Source organism: Ovis canadensis, chromosome 14 (assembly GCF_042477335.2).
Source record: "Ovis canadensis isolate MfBH-ARS-UI-01 breed Bighorn chromosome 14, ARS-UI_OviCan_v2, whole genome shotgun sequence".
Lineage (NCBI taxonomy): Eukaryota > Metazoa > Chordata > Mammalia > Artiodactyla > Bovidae > Ovis > Ovis canadensis.
The window spans coordinates 48158295-48177047 of record NC_091258.1 but is presented as its reverse complement, the minus strand read 5'-3'; the positions used below and the strand labels follow the sequence as shown (position 1 = coordinate 48177047).

General features: G+C 40.0%; 1 protein-coding gene across 1 annotated transcript in view; it reads right to left on the bottom strand.

Moving 5' to 3' along the window:
• Positions 1 to 3727: 3727 nt before the first annotated feature.
• Positions 3728 to 18753, bottom strand: part of LRRC36 (leucine rich repeat containing 36) — a 56440-nt gene continuing 41414 nt past the window's right edge. Inside the window, exons 8-14 of the mRNA XM_069549947.1 lie at positions 17794 to 18234; positions 14460 to 14749; positions 11212 to 11377; positions 9799 to 9944; positions 8894 to 9017; positions 6291 to 6405; positions 3728 to 4067 (exon numbers count right to left, since the gene is read on the bottom strand). Of these exons, the coding sequence (XP_069406048.1) occupies positions 3842 to 4067; positions 6291 to 6405; positions 8894 to 9017; positions 9799 to 9944; positions 11212 to 11377; positions 14460 to 14749; positions 17794 to 18234 (1508 nt within the window). The 3' untranslated portion in view covers positions 3728 to 3841. The remainder of the gene's footprint in view (positions 4068 to 6290; positions 6406 to 8893; positions 9018 to 9798; positions 9945 to 11211; positions 11378 to 14459; positions 14750 to 17793; positions 18235 to 18753) is intronic.

Here is an 18753-nt window from a genome sequence, read left to right as displayed (position 1 = left end):
GGAGGGATGAGACAGCAAACTCAGCCTGGGCTAAGCGCTGCTGGGGCCCAGTGCCAGGCCTCAGCTCTAAGCTTGCTGACAGGCCTCCACTTCAGGGGGCCACCAAGGCGAGTCACTTTGGGCTGCATCTCAGAAGTTCAGAAAATGCAAGACCAGAAAGAACCTTAGACAATAGACAGTTCAACACCCAATTTTATAGTGAAGGAAACTCAGGCCCAGAGTTAAGGAGCTTCTGCAGTATAGAGGCCAGAATCACGCCTGTGTCTCCCTGGCCAGGCTCTAACCCAGCAAGCCCCAACACTGATTTCCAAAAATGACGCTGAAGGCCCAGTGATAGAACTTGGCACATAACATCAGCCTTTGACGGGCAAGCAGGGTGTCCAACAATGAATGGGCCTCTTCTTGCTGATCCCCTCCCATCTGTTTACCACCCCAGGCTGGGTGGGAAGGGGTGTCTTTCTCTGATCCTGAGTAATCCTGGGAGCTTCCAGATCAACCTTTTCTCCCTTCTACGTTCTCAATGTTTGGACAGAGTTACTCCCTAGTCTAAGGCTTTGGGGCAAACTCTTCTTCCTTCCTGCTGACAAGTGGACTGGATGGAACTTAGGGACTGTCCATTTCTAGCAATGGTGCTAGAAAAGGCTTAAAAAGCACACATTCACAAATATTTTCTTTCCTGACTCAGATAACAAAGCAAAGCAGCACAACTATTTATTTCCTCATCCCTTGAGCTGTTCTGGGATGTTTCTGCCCCAGGTGGCCCCCGAGTCCCTTGAGCCCAAAGTCACTTGGAGCAGGAGTTTAGAGGGGTAGGGAAACTTGAAACAGAGACTCTGGGGATTAAGTGAAAATTAGAGAGCAGAGACATCACCTGATCACAGCAGAGCCTTGCCTAATGGCTGACAGCTGTGGGATCTCCTGACTCAGCTGACCTTGCATTGCTTAGAGAAGAGTTTCAGAGAGCTCTACCTTTCCCACCAGCAAGTAGTAAGAGGAATGTTTCCTCCAGCCCTGGGGAATTGGTTTAAATTGCAAGTTTAAGTAAATGAGCCTAACAGGATTGAAATCCAAATCCTTCAAATTGGCCTGGTCCAGGTTATTAAGCTGCAGGTGAGATGACTGTCTAGTATGTATGGGAGCAGCATGCTGGCCCCTCCTATGATTGGCAGTGTGGCTTAGGGGAGCCCAGAAAGAGAACTGGCTGAGTTCTGAAACTCCACCTTGTAGGAGTAAAGTCCCCTCTTCTTGAAAAGTGGTTATGGCACCTGAAAGAAACCAAGGCCCACCCAGAGCCAGAAAACCTTTAGTCTAATAGAATCTGGTTTCTGGCAGCAACTGACCAATGCCACTTCAGCCCTTTGGTTATCACTGCTCCACTCCCCACAGCTCCTCATGGTGGACAGGTTTGGATACCCTTGCTAGCAAACCCAGTTGGGCAAGGAAGAAAGGTTAGTATCTGTGGGATGGAGCCGTCAGAACCCACTATGTATAGCTGGTAGGAAGTTGAAACCTGTCAAGGGGCCCTGCCTCTCCTTTTGGGCATAGAACTTCCCTGAGGACCTGTTTTCCATGTCAGCCTTGTTTCTGTCTTTCTTCCAACAGTCCCAGGTCCAGGGTGAGGAATTCTTCTCCACTTATTTTCTATTCGATACTTGCTTCAGGGGACTTCCCCTGCTTCATGTTAAGCCCACATAGCCCCACAGGGCAATAACACTTTGGCCCTTCCCTGATGCCACCAATCTACTGCTGCCCCTGGACCAAGGCCACACAGGGAAAATCAGAACCATAGTTGACTTCTGCAGGAATGACCAGCAACCCTAGAGAGGGGCCTGGCCTAGCGCAGTAATGGCCATTTTCAGTGATAATAGAAAATAGGGTGGAAGGTGACTTAGTCTTAGTCAGGCTCTGCTTCTCCTTAGAGGTACTCTGAATAGGTTCCAGGTTGGCATTATCAGATAGGAGAAGGAAGTGAGCCTGAGTTGTAGAAAGAAGCACATCATCCCTGACCCCACCTCCCCTAAACCTCATTGGCTGTCAAGTAAGTTGGCCTGTGCACTGGGTTGGGACCATGAAATAGGTCAACATAGGGCTATAAGGCTATTGACTAAGGCTACACTACCTGGGCAAGACTTAGGCTCTTTGGCAGTCTCTCAGTGGAGTCAAGACAGGACCAGCAAAGTAGGGTGGGGGGTTGTCCTTACTGACACTTCCACAGAAAACAAGCTCACTCTTAGCTCCCTCAGAGCCATGCCACACAAAGAAACATGGCTCCACTGCACATGCTCCTTTTGGAAACTTACATGAAGTTAAGAGGTCTGTAGATTTTAACCCAGAGATGTGTGATCTTAGTTATGATTTTCATGTCTCATTACAGCATAGCTCTCCTTCCTTGCACAGCACCTGGGTCAGGGGAGCAAATAAGTGTCTAATCTTTCCACCTTCCTCTCTCTCTGACATCCTGAAGATGAAGAGAAGTACAATATGATGTTAGGTTGACAGTCCTTCACCCTCTAGAGCTCTCTGGCAACATGAGCTACTTGGGCAACCTTGAAGCAGAAACGCAAGAGTCACTTTCATTATCCTTTCCCATTGATGCCTAATCAATCAGGATTAAAGAAAAGATTGATCCTCAGTCTGAAATACCAGGTATTCATGTGTAAAGTGGATGCTGAGCTCAGAGCTAACTTTCAGAGGCTGTACCTCTGGTCTGGACTGAGCCAGCCTTCTCTCTCATCTTTCTAGCTCCTCTCTGATCCAGCCCACTCCACATGGCCAGACATCAATCCACTCTTTCTACAGAAAAAGCTTCTCAAACACAAATCTACTACCCCTCTGCCTTCCCAATCTAAAATCTTTAAGGAGCCATGCAACCTAGATGGTGCGTATCTCTTCTCAGGCTTTCTGTCCCCTGATTGGACTTTCTTCCCATTCCATGGCCTTGACTTATGCTATTTCTCTCTCCAGCTCTCCCCACTGCCTCTGTCTTCAATCCTATGTTTGCCTGGTAATCTTCCATTCCACTTCTTCAGATTTTGGTTGAAAGATCGTTTCTTGAGGGGACATATTCCTGACATTATACCTCCCCCCCAAGCTAGGAAGGTCCCCTAGTTACATACTTCATGGCACCATGACCTACATTTTCCCTGCCCAGTGATCCCTGGGGGCCCAGACATTTCTACCCTGTACCCTTGGCCTAGGAGGCTCTGCACCCCGCTGTACCTGGTACCATTATACTCATTTTGCATCTTCCACTCAAACAAGTCCTCACTGACACCTTCTCCAATTCTCCAGAGTAGGAATTACCTAATCTCTTTCCAGGGTCTCTCTAGGCTTTTATTTAGGCCTGTTTGGTACCAATGGAGGCTTTCAGCTCCATCACACAACTAAACTGTTGGCTGCTCCAGGAAAGACATAAGACCTTGTCACCTTTAACTATGATGGGAGGAAACCCAAAACACATTTGATGAACTGATCAATAGAGATTCTCTGAAATTTCTTCTAACACAAAACATACCTGGCCATGGATATTCTTTTCTAACTTCCTACTACACAGTTTCAACTGACATTTGGGAAAAATATCTAGTGTTTTTTTCCTTTTTGACATTTTCAGCCAAGTGTTCCTATGTGATGTGATGCCTAGGACTAAGTGCCAACTATTTATGTGGGCAGAAGGAAAGAATGACTTGATGGGAGGAGATAAAAAGAGAAATAAAAAGAAAGACCAATACAGTGTAATTAAGATTTTTTTCTTAATCTTGTGGGAAAATACCACCATACTAGTGGTAATGACACTGAGAGCCCCCTGGGGCTGAGAGACAAGCTGCAAAGAAGGTGTACAGTGTTAGCTCCATAGACTAGGCTCTGGGACAGAGTCTGAAACAGTCTGTATTAAATACTGACCCATATCATGTGCTACTGGTGAGGAGGAAGACAGCGTGCTTTTCCCAAACGGTGATGATCTCCCCAAATGATGACTCTTCTCAGGAGGCAGGAGTGCTTTCCCAGAATAACCTTTTTGCTCTTTATTCAGCTGCTGCAGCAGATACTCATTAGTTACCACCAGGGATCTGAGACACGGGGGAAAAAGACAGTGGTGAAGTCATAAAAGCAAAGTAGATGTCATTTAGAAATGTTTGCTAAAGATAAATGTAAAATGAAGTAACACCTTTAAATAGAAAGAACTATCCAATTTATGAGTGGGTTATTTTAAAAGTGGGACAACAGTTTCTTTATTACAGTCCTGTTTGATTATGTTCCAGGTTGACTGTAGCAATAACACAATTCACATTTTACATAGTGACTGTTCTATTCTTTCCAAAGCACTTTTCATGATGAAATAAGTAGAAACACCAGGAGACTGGCCCCTGACCAGGCCTGCAATTTCTATTCCTATTCACAGATCTTAATTTCTACTTCTTCTAATCTATACTGCCTCAGCAATTAAACTAATGGTGCTAGTCATAAACGTATTCTTGGACTCTGCATTACCATGTAATGTTAGAAGCTATCAGAGACTTCCCTTCCCTGCCAAAAAAGATGTATGCACAATGCTATTCACTGCAGCACTATTTGTAATAGCAAGATACCATGAACTTAAATGTCCATCAGTAGAGGATTAATTACACACACCATGGAGTCCTATGTATGTATAAAAAGGAGTGAGAACTTACTCTAAACATCACTGTGAAATGATTTCTAAGATAAAATGTTAAAGCAACATTATGCCTCTTTTTATATAATAGAGGGAATACAAATACATACCCACGCCTGCAATGGAAGGCTAGTGGGAGGGAAGGAAAGGATAGAGGAGACAGGTAAGGAAGCTAAATTTGTTTGAATTTATCTGATTTCATAGATCTGACTTTGGGACCATGTACGTTTAACATAACCGTACTCAGGATTAAATCAAAATAATAAAAATATTCCCTATAAATCAAAACCAAAATGAAACAAATTGAACCTATATATTGAAGTGATGGTTTAACAAAACAGAGAAGAATTAATTCAAGTTATTCTAAAATACAGCCATTTGTACATCACTAAAGAGATAACCTTAATGTTCTCAAAGTGTGGTCCCCAGGCCGGAAGCAACAGTATCACCTGAAAACTTACTAGAAATGCAAATTCTCAATTCCCAGCCCAGATCTGCAGAATCAGAAACTCTGGGGGTGAGACGCAGCACTCTGTAGTTCAACAAGTTTTCAGGTGATTCTGTACACACCCAAGTATGATAAAGACGAATTTATGCTATTCACTATACTCTTGTATGGGCTACCACTATACTATACCCCTATAGTATAGGGATATGGGATGTATATCTATACCCCTATATAGTGGTCAGATGGTAAAGAATCTGCCTGCAACGTGGAAGACCCGGGTTCCATCTGTGGGTAGGTTGGGAAGATCCCCTGGAGAAGTGAATAGCTCCCCACTCCAGTATTCTTGCCTGGAGAATTCCATGGACAGAGGAGCCTGATGGGCTACAGTCCCTGAGGTTGAAACAAGTCAGACATGACCAAGCCACTAACACACACACACACACACACACACACACACACACACACACTTTTGTATATGTTTGCAATAATTAGAAAAAAAGTTTTTTAAAAAGTCAGCCAGAATGGATCTGGGTCGAATCCTCCTTATATTTAGCTATTCTAAGAAAAATTAGGAAGTGCAGTTAGGGACTGAAGGCTTGGGGAGTAGAGTTCTTCTATTTAAGCTTCACTGATGGTCCTAGCAAAGGTGTTTGGCAAATCAAACTTTCAAGGGCTTGTCTAAATATACCAATAGTCTTGAGGCCTCTTCTGATTTGTCTAGCCTGTAGCCTGGGGAAACTGTTCTTTCTTTGAAGAGTCTCATGTTACTGAACTCCTCTGAAAGGAACACATACATTGGATTCTTTCCCTATCACTCAGAGTGCTTGACCTCTCTTCTATGTTCAAGAGTAGGTAGACATTTTTTAGAAGAGCAAGATGGCTGATTTTAGGGGTATATTGTGACTGAGGAAAGCTAGCTGACCCAAACAAGGGTCCTTTTGGATCCAGTGAGAAACTACTTATCATTGAGGTGTTGTAACCCACCAGTGCCAGCAAAGATATTTAGTCCCTGGTGTGTTCTAGAAAGCAGTATTTTGACCCCTGAGCTAACTGGCTTGGATACAGGTTGTTTACATGCAGAATATAGTTAATTTGAAAAGTATATAGATATTAACTTGCCAAGTAAAACAAAGGAGATAAAGGAAAATAAATATCTGCTTCCAGAAGCCAGGTAGATGGATCCAATCCTACCTTTGACTTTCGTGGAGAAGAGTCACGGTCTCCTCTAGCTTTTTCAGCTGGGCAAGCTCCTGGTTCAGGCAAGACACCTGCATGTTCAGCTGTTGGTTTTTGCGCAGAAGATCATCTACAAAGGTTACAGTATATAGGGGTGAGAGGATTCCAAGTGGTTAGTCTTTGAGCAGAGCTTGAGTGAACAGGTGGGCACCTTGAAGAATTGGAGGCCCCACTGCACCCACCTCTGCACTACATTCACCATTCCTTCTCTTGAAAACAGCAGATATAGTGACAAGAATATACAGTCTAGCAGAAGACTATATCTGAATTAAAATTCAACCACTTGATCTTGCACATGTTCATTTTTGTGAATTTCACAACCCTGCCCCGCAGCACTGTTATGAGGAGTCAGTGAGATACCTGCACTTATAAGCATAGGCAGTCAACAAATATTAGGTCTCCCTGTATTCTGCATTTTAATTCATGAATGTATGTCCCTCACTCTGTATGGAATATGTGAAAACACCTAGAACTGTGTTGGGCACAAGATAACCGCTCAACGAGCACTTGCAGAAACTGAATTTGTGGCCAAGGCATTCATATTTAGCTTTCCAAATATGTTATCAAGGCTTGCAATAATAAGGTAATGAAAGCACAAGAACTCTGGATCTTAAGCAAGTCAGTCTTCTAGAATAGTACTTAAACTTTAATATGCTTACAAATTGCCTGGGGAATCTTATTAAAAAACAGATTCTGATTCAGTAGGTCTGCTGCTAAATCGCTTCAGTCATGTCCAACTCTGTGCAATCCCATAGACGGCAGCCCACCAGGCTCCCTCATCCCTGGGATTCTCTAGGCAAGAATACTGGAGTGGGTTGCCATTTCCTTCTCCAATGCATGAAAGTGAAAAGTCAAAGCGAAGTCGCTCAGTCGTGTCCGACTCTTAGCAACCCCATGGGCTGCAGCCTACCAGGCTCCTCCGTCCATGGGATTTTCCAGGCAAGAGTACTGGATTGGGGTGCCATTGCCTTCTCCATCAGTAGGTCTGAGGTGAGGCCAAGTATTCTATATACATAACAAATCCCCAGGTGATGCTAATGTTGCTGATCTCTGGTTCACATTTTGAGTAGCAAGATTCTGGAAGGTAGAAATCAGGGCTGCAACAGCTGTATTTATCACCAGTAATCCAAAGAGAGTACTGGGCCTCACAGCTGGTTGAAAATAAGTATCTAGTGAATAAACATCTATTTATTTTCAGTATAGGTAAGTGGAGACTGATGTCTTGATTATTCAGGCTTATAAACATTAGATAGACGAGATTCAGCTCTGGAAATTCAATGCTGATTTCCAAATCAAATTTCTCATACAAATATCCAAATACCCATAATGTTTGTTTCAGTGTGCTGAACTAGAAGTTTAAAATCAAGGGTAGACTTTTATCTACCTAAACTATACTAAGAATAAAGTAGAACAAATCACAAATTCAATAGGATATTACTTTTCACTTGTCATAATGAAGAAAAATATACAATACCAAGTGTTGGCAACGGTGAAATGAAAAGGCATTCAAACACATACTTGCTGCTGATGTGCGTATAAACTGAAACTACCTTTTTAGGAATGATTTGGTAATGTGTAACAAAAACCTCAAAAACGTCCACATCCTTGGACCCACTAATTCTACTTCAAGGAATGTCTCCTAGGAAAACTGGTCAAAAATGTACACAACGATTTATACACACAGTTATTAATAGCTGCATTATTTATCACAGCATAAATATTAGGTCTCTCAGCTCCACCAGAAGAGAAGATGATCTTAGAGAAGCGTTTTCACTCTAGGGTCTTTTCTTCTATTTCAAGTCTTTGAATGTTTGGAAATTCTTTGAATTATTTCTAATATAAATAATGACAGCTTTATTTATAATAACTAACATTAAAAACAACTATACAGAGGACTAAATAGATAAATATGGTATAGTCATGTGATATTAGAGGAAATGCCTAGGCTATTAAATTAATAACATTAGCTTGTAGAAATCAGATTGCTGAGGGTCGATGGTAGGGGAACCTAAATGCACCAGAGTTGAACTTTTTAGAGTAGGGAAGCGTTCTGTATTTTGATTGGATGGAATTAAATGAGTATACATTTTGAGAAACTCATCAAACTTAGAATGCGTGCATTTTGTTTTATGTAAATTCATTTTGAAAAATCAAAACACAAATTTCAGTTCTGACTTTAAAATATATGTATAGAGATATAGGTGAAAGAAAATACACCCAAAACACTAATGGTAGTTATTTCTGGGTAATGCGATTTTATTTTCCTTATATTTTTCAAACTTTCTGTAAGGAACATGATCTTCTGCTATAATCAGAAAAAACAACAAGTGTCATTCTCAAAAAATAATGACAATAATAACATTTGTAAATGCTTTACACTGATAAAAGAGTAAACTCTCTTACTCTGGTAACTCAAGTCACCTGCATTACAACTCTGAGGCAAAATGATTGTTTCCATTTAGGAAGCCATGTGAGCTCTGGATGATGAAGCTTATTAAATGGGTTATCTATAAACAAAATGTCTTGAGATGTACCATACATTGCTTTCCTGAACTTACCATAAGTGTGGGACGGGTGCCCACTGACAATTGAAGTGGTAGCACCTTCCTCCAAACGCTGGATTTTTTCTGACAAAATGAGGTTTTCCTCTAGCACTCTGACTAGTTTTTGCTTCAAACTTTCCTTTAGATTAGAAAACAAAATACAAACACATTAAGAATCTGAAATTCTGGGAAGTGTTTTTAGAAGATTGAAAGAATCTTTGCTCTTTTTAGTGATAAACTGAATGGAGGTCAGCCTCTTTCTTTCTCACTAGAATTTTAATTCATTGGTAAACATAGTTCAAGTGCAGCAAAGAAACTTACCACATGCATTTTTACCACATGTGAATTATCCGCTACTATTACAAAACAAGTGGTTGTTTTGACAAGTGGCCAGCATTATGAGTCACCTATTTAGCGTTTCTAGAAAATAAACTTGATGTCTGAAAATCCTCTAATGTTAAGAAAAGGTTGGGGGGGGGGTAGTCTAAGAAAATGAATCCCTTCTTTCCCTCCCAGCACTTGAAGCCTAACGCTCTAGGAGTGGCCCCTGGTTTACGGCTCTCCATCAGAATGGAGGAAAGACAGTCCCAGAGACATTTAACTTCCCTCATCTGAATCAAATCATAACCTTCAAGAACACAATCCTAAATGTTTTCACTCTAGGGCCTTTTTTTTTTCTTTTCCATTTCAAGCCTTTCCCTAGAATTTTTGGATTACGGAGTCAACCCCGAAGAACCTCCAAGCTGTCCCTGCAAGTTTTGTGTTCCTAATTTGCACAGACTGACTTTTCTATATTTCAGTTCATAAGCATCTAGGTGTTCAGGTGATGATGATCTTTATGGCACAGAGCTGTTCTAGCCTTGCTGCCTCGTCCTTTTCTAGTAAAGGAAGAGTAGGAAAAGAAGATGAGAGCAGCATACCATGTCATTAGGGACCAGCTGCCCTGTCTCCTTCAGTTCCATCTCCCTCCTGTGGAAGGCTTTTGATGTATCTTCCGGATGTGAGCGACACCACTGCTGAGAAGGAGCAGGGACTACCAAGGTCAGAAGCAGATCTCGGGCAGGACCTGCCAAAAATTCAGGTTGGGCACACGGGCCAGTCTTAAAAGCTAAAGCAGAGAATTCCTAGTCAATAACTACCAGCTCTGTTGGACAAATAGGGTAATCTAATGTCTCCTTTTTACAAGAATTTAGTAACTGTAAGAGATGTTTCATGATGGAGATAAAAAAGCTATATCCCACATCTATGGAGAAACAATAGCAGACTCTCATGAGTGCATGCTCTGTGCTATTCTCTAATCACTGATGAATGGCTCCTGGGGATAATTTCCTACAAAACAAGAGCAAAGGATCAATGTGGGAAGGAAAGTAACTGGGCTAAGACTTTTTCTTCTGTATGTCACTTTAGATATTAAAAAACAACAAAAAAGCTAAGCCTAAACAACTTTAAAGTCATATCTGACTCTTTTATGACCCCATGAAGAGCCCTCAAGGCTCTTCTGTCCATGGAATTCTCCAGGCAAGAATACTGGAGTGGGTTACCATGTCTTTCTCCAGAGGATCTTCCTGACCTAGGGATCAAACCCGGGTCTCCTGCACTGCAGGAGGATTTTTTACTTCCCGAGCCAATAGGGAAGCCCTTAAAGTTCCTAGTTTTTACTTAAACTCTTACCACTACTATTAAGCAACAAAAAGACACATAGGGACAATATTTGCAAAACTGTTTTTCCCTAAGTTCCTAAAAACAAAGTCCTGAAAAAGAGTCCAGGTCATTTAGTCCAAATCATAACATTTCCATAGGCATCACAGACCTCTGATGATCAAACTCAGTTTCTATTTATTTATTATTGGCATTTTCCCCAAGGATCATAAAATCCTTTTGTAATCATTAACATGACCATGCTTTATTTTATATATCATCACTTAAAGACTACCAAAAAAAAAAAAGTTACAGGAAAACAAGACAGCTGGTACAGGAGGGAAGAGTGCTTAAGAAAATATAGAGAATGGAATTCCCTGGCAGTAGAGCAGTTAGGATTTGGTGTTTTCACTGCCGTGGGTCCAGGTTCAATCCCTGGTCAGGGAACTAACAGCCTGCATAGAGATGGCAAGCTGCACGGTGCAACCAAAAAAGGAAAAACAGGGAAGATGATTATAAGAAAAATGCAGATTTGTCTATCATTGTGCGGCTGACAAATTTTGGTAAGTGTTCATGAGAACAATTTTCCCTGCAAGTAAAGGGGGCTGAGCGGCTTTTATCAGAATGTAGAGCAGAAACAGAGCAGAAGCAAGGCTGAGCCCCTTCTCTGGGAACTGAGAATGAATTCACTTTACCGAGAAACTTCTTGTTCAGGAGGAGGGAGCCGGAGCCATTCCAGTGCTTATCCACAAGTTCCAGGAGCTGTCTGAGGACAGTGGCCACATGAGAGGTTCTGGCAGAGACTGGGGGACTGTGGTTTCCTGGCAAACCATGCAAACTGCCCAGGTCACTAGAGAGAGGCTCAAGAAAAAAAAAAAAAAACACCCAACCATTTGTCATTCTTACACAATAAGGGAAGTAAAAACCCAGACATTTAAAGGGTTAACATTAAGCAAAAGAGAAAGTTGACTTCATCTTTCAGTTCAGATTTGAGTAGAATATTACTTATGTCTAAGACAGATACAATAATATATACAAGGATAATTTCAAAGCAAACAATATCTTCTATCATAATTTTCTATAGAGATTTTCAGAAAAGTACAAAAAATACTTTAACACCTATGTCTATGGCTTAACATATTATGTTATGAATATGGAAAGATTAAACTGTAGAACATTTTTTAAGGTATTATATTATCATAAAATAAAATGGGGAGTAATTCAATAAAAGTTATAACTCATAAGCTTATATTTAGTATATTAATATATATAAACATAACTGTCCTATAACATTTTAAGTGTTATGTTAAATGCTATTGTTGGACCCAGTACTAAAGATACTTTTTATTCAGTAAAAATCTTATGTATATAGATGCATAGGTAGAGCTCTCTCTCCAGCGAAACTTCCAATTGTTTTTAATTCATTCAGAAATGATGTATGTGTCAATATATTTAGTCATGTCTGAATGAATTAAAGAACAATTGGGGACTTCCCTGGTAGTCCAGTGGTTAAGAATCCACCTGCCAATGCAGGAGACACAGGTTCAATCACTGGTCCAGGAAGATCCCACATGCCACAGGGCAACTAAGCCCATGTACCACAACTACTGAGCCAGCGTGCCCTAGAGCCTGTGCTCTGCAACAAGAGAAGCCATTGCAATGAGAAGCCCAAACACTACAACTAGAGAAAGCTCATGAGCAGCACCAAAAACCTAGTGCAGCCAGTAAATAAAATTTTCAAAAATTAAAAAAAAATTGTGAATTTTACTGGACAGATCAATCTTTTCTGTGAGTTCTCAAGGGACTTCAAGAAAGCTGTTACATATTAAAAACAGCCAAATTATTTCTCAATCTTTGGCTCTCTTGATATTAAAAATACATAAATGATTAACTAGCTAATGCTGTCATATCTGACAACCATGAAACAGAACACCAGACAGTGATATTTATGACTTGAGTCACACATGTGGGCTATGATTAATAAGGAAAAGCATTATAAATGGGATAAACATTTATTAAACAGATCTGTGCAAAACACTGATCATGTGCATTGAGAGTTCTATATAAGGTCTGTGAACATATGAAGTAAAAGATGAAGTCCTTAAGAAATTAATCTGATTAGGAAGGAAAGTCATAGAAAGACTGGTTACACTACAAGCCACTTTAGAGGATCTTGTGAAAAATGGATATTGAAATGTTCATCTCAAAATCCAACCAAAATGTCATTGGTTTTTCATGTATTGGTAATACTGTGTGTACATCATGAAGCAACTTAGAAACACACATATGCCTTATGTATTTTCTTTCACTTTTCATAATGTGGTGAGAGTGGGGGATAATTTTTTTATGAACTTTGGAATAATTCTGTTACTTTTAATTTTCAGCAAATTATGCCTTATGATTTTTTAAATTTAATTTTTATAATTTGTGATTCTAAAGTCAGTTGGTTAAAAATAAATTTTCTCATCAAGAATTCATATTTGATTTAATTTTGTTTTTTTTTTATATGGGGTTATTTTTTAAACAACTTTTAAATGCTCTTCTGATTTATACCTTTCTAAAAACTAAACAGTGTATTTCTTTTATAGTTATATTCAAGCAGCTCTTTTATAACTTTTCATATAAAGAAATACAGTATCTAACAGGAAAAAAGAAATGGGAATTTTTAAGACAGTCCAGAAAAGTTGAGATTTTAATTACTGTTGAGATTGAGATTTTAATTACTGTTTTAACAATATAACATGAAATAGAGGTGAGAAAATTTCCTAGAACATATCTTATTAATATAGCACCCAAATATCCTAAATGTTGCTATGGCTTTACCCTAAATACATTAACACTAGTGCTCTTTTCTAGAACAATAGGCATCAGTGACTGAAGATGGAAAACAAAAAAGGACCAAAAAGTCAAAAAAGTATTACAAGACTGCCCCCTTTGGTACACAAAAATTATAACCAATTCCAAAGTTTTGAAAACTGAATAGAAAGTATTTAAAAGCTAAAAAAAGCCAACCAACCAAACAACAAAATCCCTTTATAAAGCCCATGTCGATGTGCAAAAAGATTTCCAGCAACTGAAACTAAAGTGACTAGAAATAGTTGTTTTTGACCAAATAACCTGCTTTTTCACAAGGTAGTGACTAAGACTATGGGTTCAAGGGAAGAGAATGTCCTGAGAGCTATAGTTCCTTTAACTAATGAGAAGGCTTCATGATGGAATTAAAGCCTGGAGAAAAATTAATATTCAGATAGATGAGAGGAGAGAAGATGGCATTCTCCATGGAGGGATGTATACAAAGGCAGTGACAAAACTTAGTTAGTGAGTAAGAACAACACTAACTATCGTACTACAATTTTATAAAATGAATTAAATAATATGTGTGGGAATGTTTTTTGATTTGTTTACTCCCTGAGCCAACTGTCAGCTAAAAATCCTTTGGATTTAATTCATCATCTTAATCTAATTCATTCTGGGGAAAAACTGGAATAATTTTAGTTTTTGGACAGGAAAGCAATGCTTTCAGAAGAAAGGTCCCTAGCAAGTTAGTCATTTGTAGCCAAAGCAAATGTGTAAACATGGTAAGATTATAAGCAACAATGAAACAGAGATCATTCTTCAACCAACCCTGAGCCCCTGGCAACTTGCGTATTCTTTCCTATCATAAACTCTGTCCACTTATTATCAAAGTACTTCCCCCCATGTTTATGCTCTGGAAGTAGATTAGGGACCATTCTTCCTGTGACAGAAATGCAGCAGAAGGGGACTGACTTTCCCAAAGGCAAAAGAATCACAGCCTTTGGCCTGGCAGTATTACCCACTGACCTCTGAAAATCCCTTTGAATTTCTATCACTCTTGATCGAAACTACCACCACCAAAACAGAACCCCATTCTAATCTTGGACCTGATGTGTTTTTGTACAAGCACAAACAAGCCAACACTTGCCTCACTGCCTGTAGCATCTCTGAAACCATGTTTTGTATTCAGGGTGGCAAGGATATTTTCCTTTCGTCTGAATCCTCTTCTTGATGGGCTTAATGACCTCTTGGTCAAATTCTCTCTGTTTTCTGATGTCCCAGTAGGCAATAGCAGTGTCCTCAGAGAGTCTCCCAGGATGGAGTTGTTTGGGAAAGAACCATGTGCTTGTGTTAAATCACTGAGGCTGGTGGCTAACTGTTGCTCTACATTCACCACCAGAGCAGGGTCACTGTTGAAATGGGTTGCGGCATACAGATCTGTGAAGGAAACAGGCCAGGAGATGAACCTGCTCTTCAACTCTCTCAAGTCTCCCTTCCTTCCTTAACCTGTCAGAAATCCAAGGGTCACAATGGCCTCTCCGTAGTATATACTCTCAACTGTCTGGATTCTCCCTCCCTATCCACCTGACAAAGCCCCAAATCTGGTTAAATACTCTGTGCACATAATCCAAATCTACAGAGCAGTGGGAAGTGACTAGAGAACAATATGCATCTCTTTCCATCATCTTCACTTTAAATTCATAACCATTATCTTAACTGGGCCCAGCTATTTTAATACATTACCCTAATCAATTTACTCTCCTATTCTTTGAGATCACTATTTCACATCTCTTCTCCTCAAACTTCCAACACTTTCTCCTCCCTCCTCACTCTCAGGTGCTTTATTTCTCTGAGCAAATCAGAGGCAATCAAAGAAAACATTTATGTGATCTCACCACTAAATCTACCAGTTCCACCTGTATTTGGGTCTATAAATTATCTGCCTTCCTTCTTATTGTAATAGATGAACTGTCTGTTTCAATCCAAGGCCCACTCTCCACTGGTAGACTAGATTCCATCTCCTCTAGACCACTCCGCTATTTTGTTGTTGTTTTTTGTAATTGTCCCTTTTCTCTCCTGCATCAATAATTTTACCTCTACTGGGTCATTTCCACCATGTTCTCTTTGATCCCATCCCCTCTTCCAGCTACATTTCCACATCTTTGCTCCCCTTCACTGCAAAACTCCTTGAAGGTGTTGTATATATTTGGCAATTCTATTGCTTCTCCTATGATTCTTTCTTTAATTCACCTCAACAAGGCTTTTGTTAATCACGCATCTCCTGAAGCTGCTCATTACATGGGTTCAATCCCTGGGTTAGGAAGATCCCCTGGAGAAGAAAATGACAACCTACTCCAGTATTCTTGCCTGTGAAATCCCATGAACCAAGGAATCTGGCAGGGGCCATGGGATCGCAAGAGTCTGACACGACTTGTGACCAAACCATCACCACCAATGCACTGCCAATACCATGATCATTTCTCGGTCCCAGAAATGTTAAAGGCATCTGTTAAAAACATCTGACACTGTATTTATCACTGTCTCCTTCCTGAAACACATTTTTCATGTGGCCTCCTGGTTGCCACTCCTTCTTTGGCTTTTTTCTTTTCTCTTACTTAGTGGCTGCCACTTTCTTGCTCTCCATGATGGTTTCTCTTCATCAGTGAGATTTCTAACTGTTGGAGGACTCAAGTTAGTCCTCAGATATCTTTTCTATCTATATTTACCCTCTTGGGGAGATTATATCCAGCCTGTTTTAATGTCATCCACACACTTTTAATTCCCACCTTCTTCCCTGAACTCCAGACTAATACATCTAATTATCAAATTGGCATCTCTGAGAAGTTTTAATAGGCACCTCAAACTCAACATGTCTAAGACCAATTCTTGGTATCTATCCTAAAACCTGTTCCTCCCACTCTTTTCCATCTGAGTAAATGGTAACTCCATCCTTCCATTTATTCAGACTTGAAACCTGAGAGTTACACTTGACTGCTTTCTCTCATACTTCATCCTCAACCCAGCAGCAAATCATGGAGTGTTATCTTTGGAACACATTCAAAATCTATTTCTCACCACCTATACTGCTTTCTCTCTAGTTCAAGTTACCATCATCTCTTATCCAGATTCTGATCTACTTTTAGAATTTTAGAAACTTCTATCCTTACCCCCCATTGTGTATTCTCAACTAAGTAGCAAGAGTAATTTTTAAGTTAGATGTCGCTTCTCTACTACAAACTCTCCAACAGCTCCTGATCTGACCCAGAATAAATGCCTGATTATCTGACTTTATCTATACACCTCATCTACCTCACTCTGCTGTAGCAGCCCTGTTTCCTCATTGTTCCTTGAACATGCCAAGCATGTTCCAGTTTCAGAAACTTTGCACTTACTATTTCCACTGTCTAAAATTTCTCCCCCCACAAGTTATCGACATGACTCACATGTATTTTATTTAAGTCTGTACTTTTACTTCTCATTTGAGAAGCTTTCCCTGACCATTTCATCTAAAGCTTTACCTCCTTCATATACTCTCTAAGTGCTATGTGCATGTGTGCATGCTAGGTTGCTTCAGTCTTGTCCAACTCTTTATGACCTTATGGACTATAGCCCACCAAGCTCCTTTGTCCATGGGATTCTCCAGGTAAGAATACTGGAGTGGGTTGCCATGCCCTCCTCCAGGGAATCTTCCTGACCCAGGGATCAAACCCACATCTCTTATGTCTTCTACATTGGCAGGTGGGTTCTTTACTGCTGGAGCCACCTGGGAAGCCATTCTCTAATACCCTTATGTTATTTTTCTTCACAACACTTATCATAAGCTGACTTCTATATTTATAATTTATTTATCATCTGTCTTAACTCTTTAGAATAGAATTTCCATGAAAGTAGGGACCTTTTTTATTAATGCAAAAATACACATGGAATTTCACTTTTGTTTGATATGTTATCTATAGAGCTAGAATAGCATCTGGCATATAGTAGGTATTTAATACATTTTGTTGAATTAATACATACCTAAAGAGTGGTCTCCCAACACTTACTTTCCTAAAACTAGCTTTTTCTGAAAAAGTAACTCTCAATAGAAGTGATTGAGACCAGAGGAGACTAAATGTTACTAGAAATATATCCCAGGTGCTATTTAACTGAAATAACATATAGTTATCAAATTTGCATTTATAAGAATTTTCTCTAATATATCTATCATGTTAAACTCATACCCTGTAGATTTCTTGAGGCTCTGACTACTGGTCATGATTTATTTATTTACTTTTGGCCGCATCATGCAGCTTGCAGGATATTTTAGTTCCCCCGCCAGGAACGGAGCCCACACCCTCAGCAGTGAAAGCGCAGAATCCTAACCATTGGACTGACAAGGAATTCACCAATGTAAGAAATATTTATTCCAAAAGATCCAGTTAAACCTCAATCTTCACATTTATTAAAGAAGAGAGGCCTACAAACTGATAGGAAGCTATTACCTGAACTAAGCTTCAAAAGCCTTCCGGTGCTGGAGTCAGGGTTTGACAGAGAAGTCAGTAAGTCTCCACAGGAATGGGATGTGGTGGCTTTCATGTTATTTGAAGGCTTTGTGCTATATTCTCGGTAGTTCTTGTTTCTCTGAGGCCTTTTACCAATACTTCCGTGAAGGGACAGATTTTGAGAATAATGACTATCATAATTTTCTAGACCAACATCTGAAGGTAACTGATAGGGATGAATCTGGCTAGAATCACCCACATCCAGGCGTTTACCCAATGAAGCATCATGGGTAAGCTGATAAGTATCAGGTTTTGGTATCAAGTCCTTTTCTGGAGAAGAACCTGAAGACTTGTTGTCCAAAAAAGATATTCGGTACCCTTCTTTAGCCATCTTCTCTGGGGATCGAATTGTCAACTGATGAGGTGAGTAGCGTCTGATTTCTAACCATCACCAAACGGGTGGGGGGGGGGGGAAAGACAATGAGAATTTTTAGGGTAGCCTTGTTCACTAGATAAACTCTTGTCTACAAAAAAACAAAACAAAACAAAACAGTTCTCAGGAAGAGATGGTTTATAATTTTTATAAGTGGTAGCATAATATTATGGAGGGATTTCTATATGGAAGAACAACAAAACATGCTGGACATTGTGTAAACAGTAAAGACCATAGCATTCTGAAGATAAATTTTACGTCAACCTAATTCCCTAGGAATTTCCTTCGAAAACTATAGTGTCAGAGTTTTCTGTATTTACACTTCCACTATTTTGGTGCACCCCCCACATGACAAAAGTTGTGATCTTATGTATTCAGTCTATGGACAACAATTGGTAGGTCTCTGATTTCACAGAATCCTCACAATAAAGCTAAACCCATTCCCACTCCAAATCTCCACCCAGAGGATATAGGTTCACACATTGGGAACCACTATCATAAACCAATTAAATGACAGGAGATGCAAA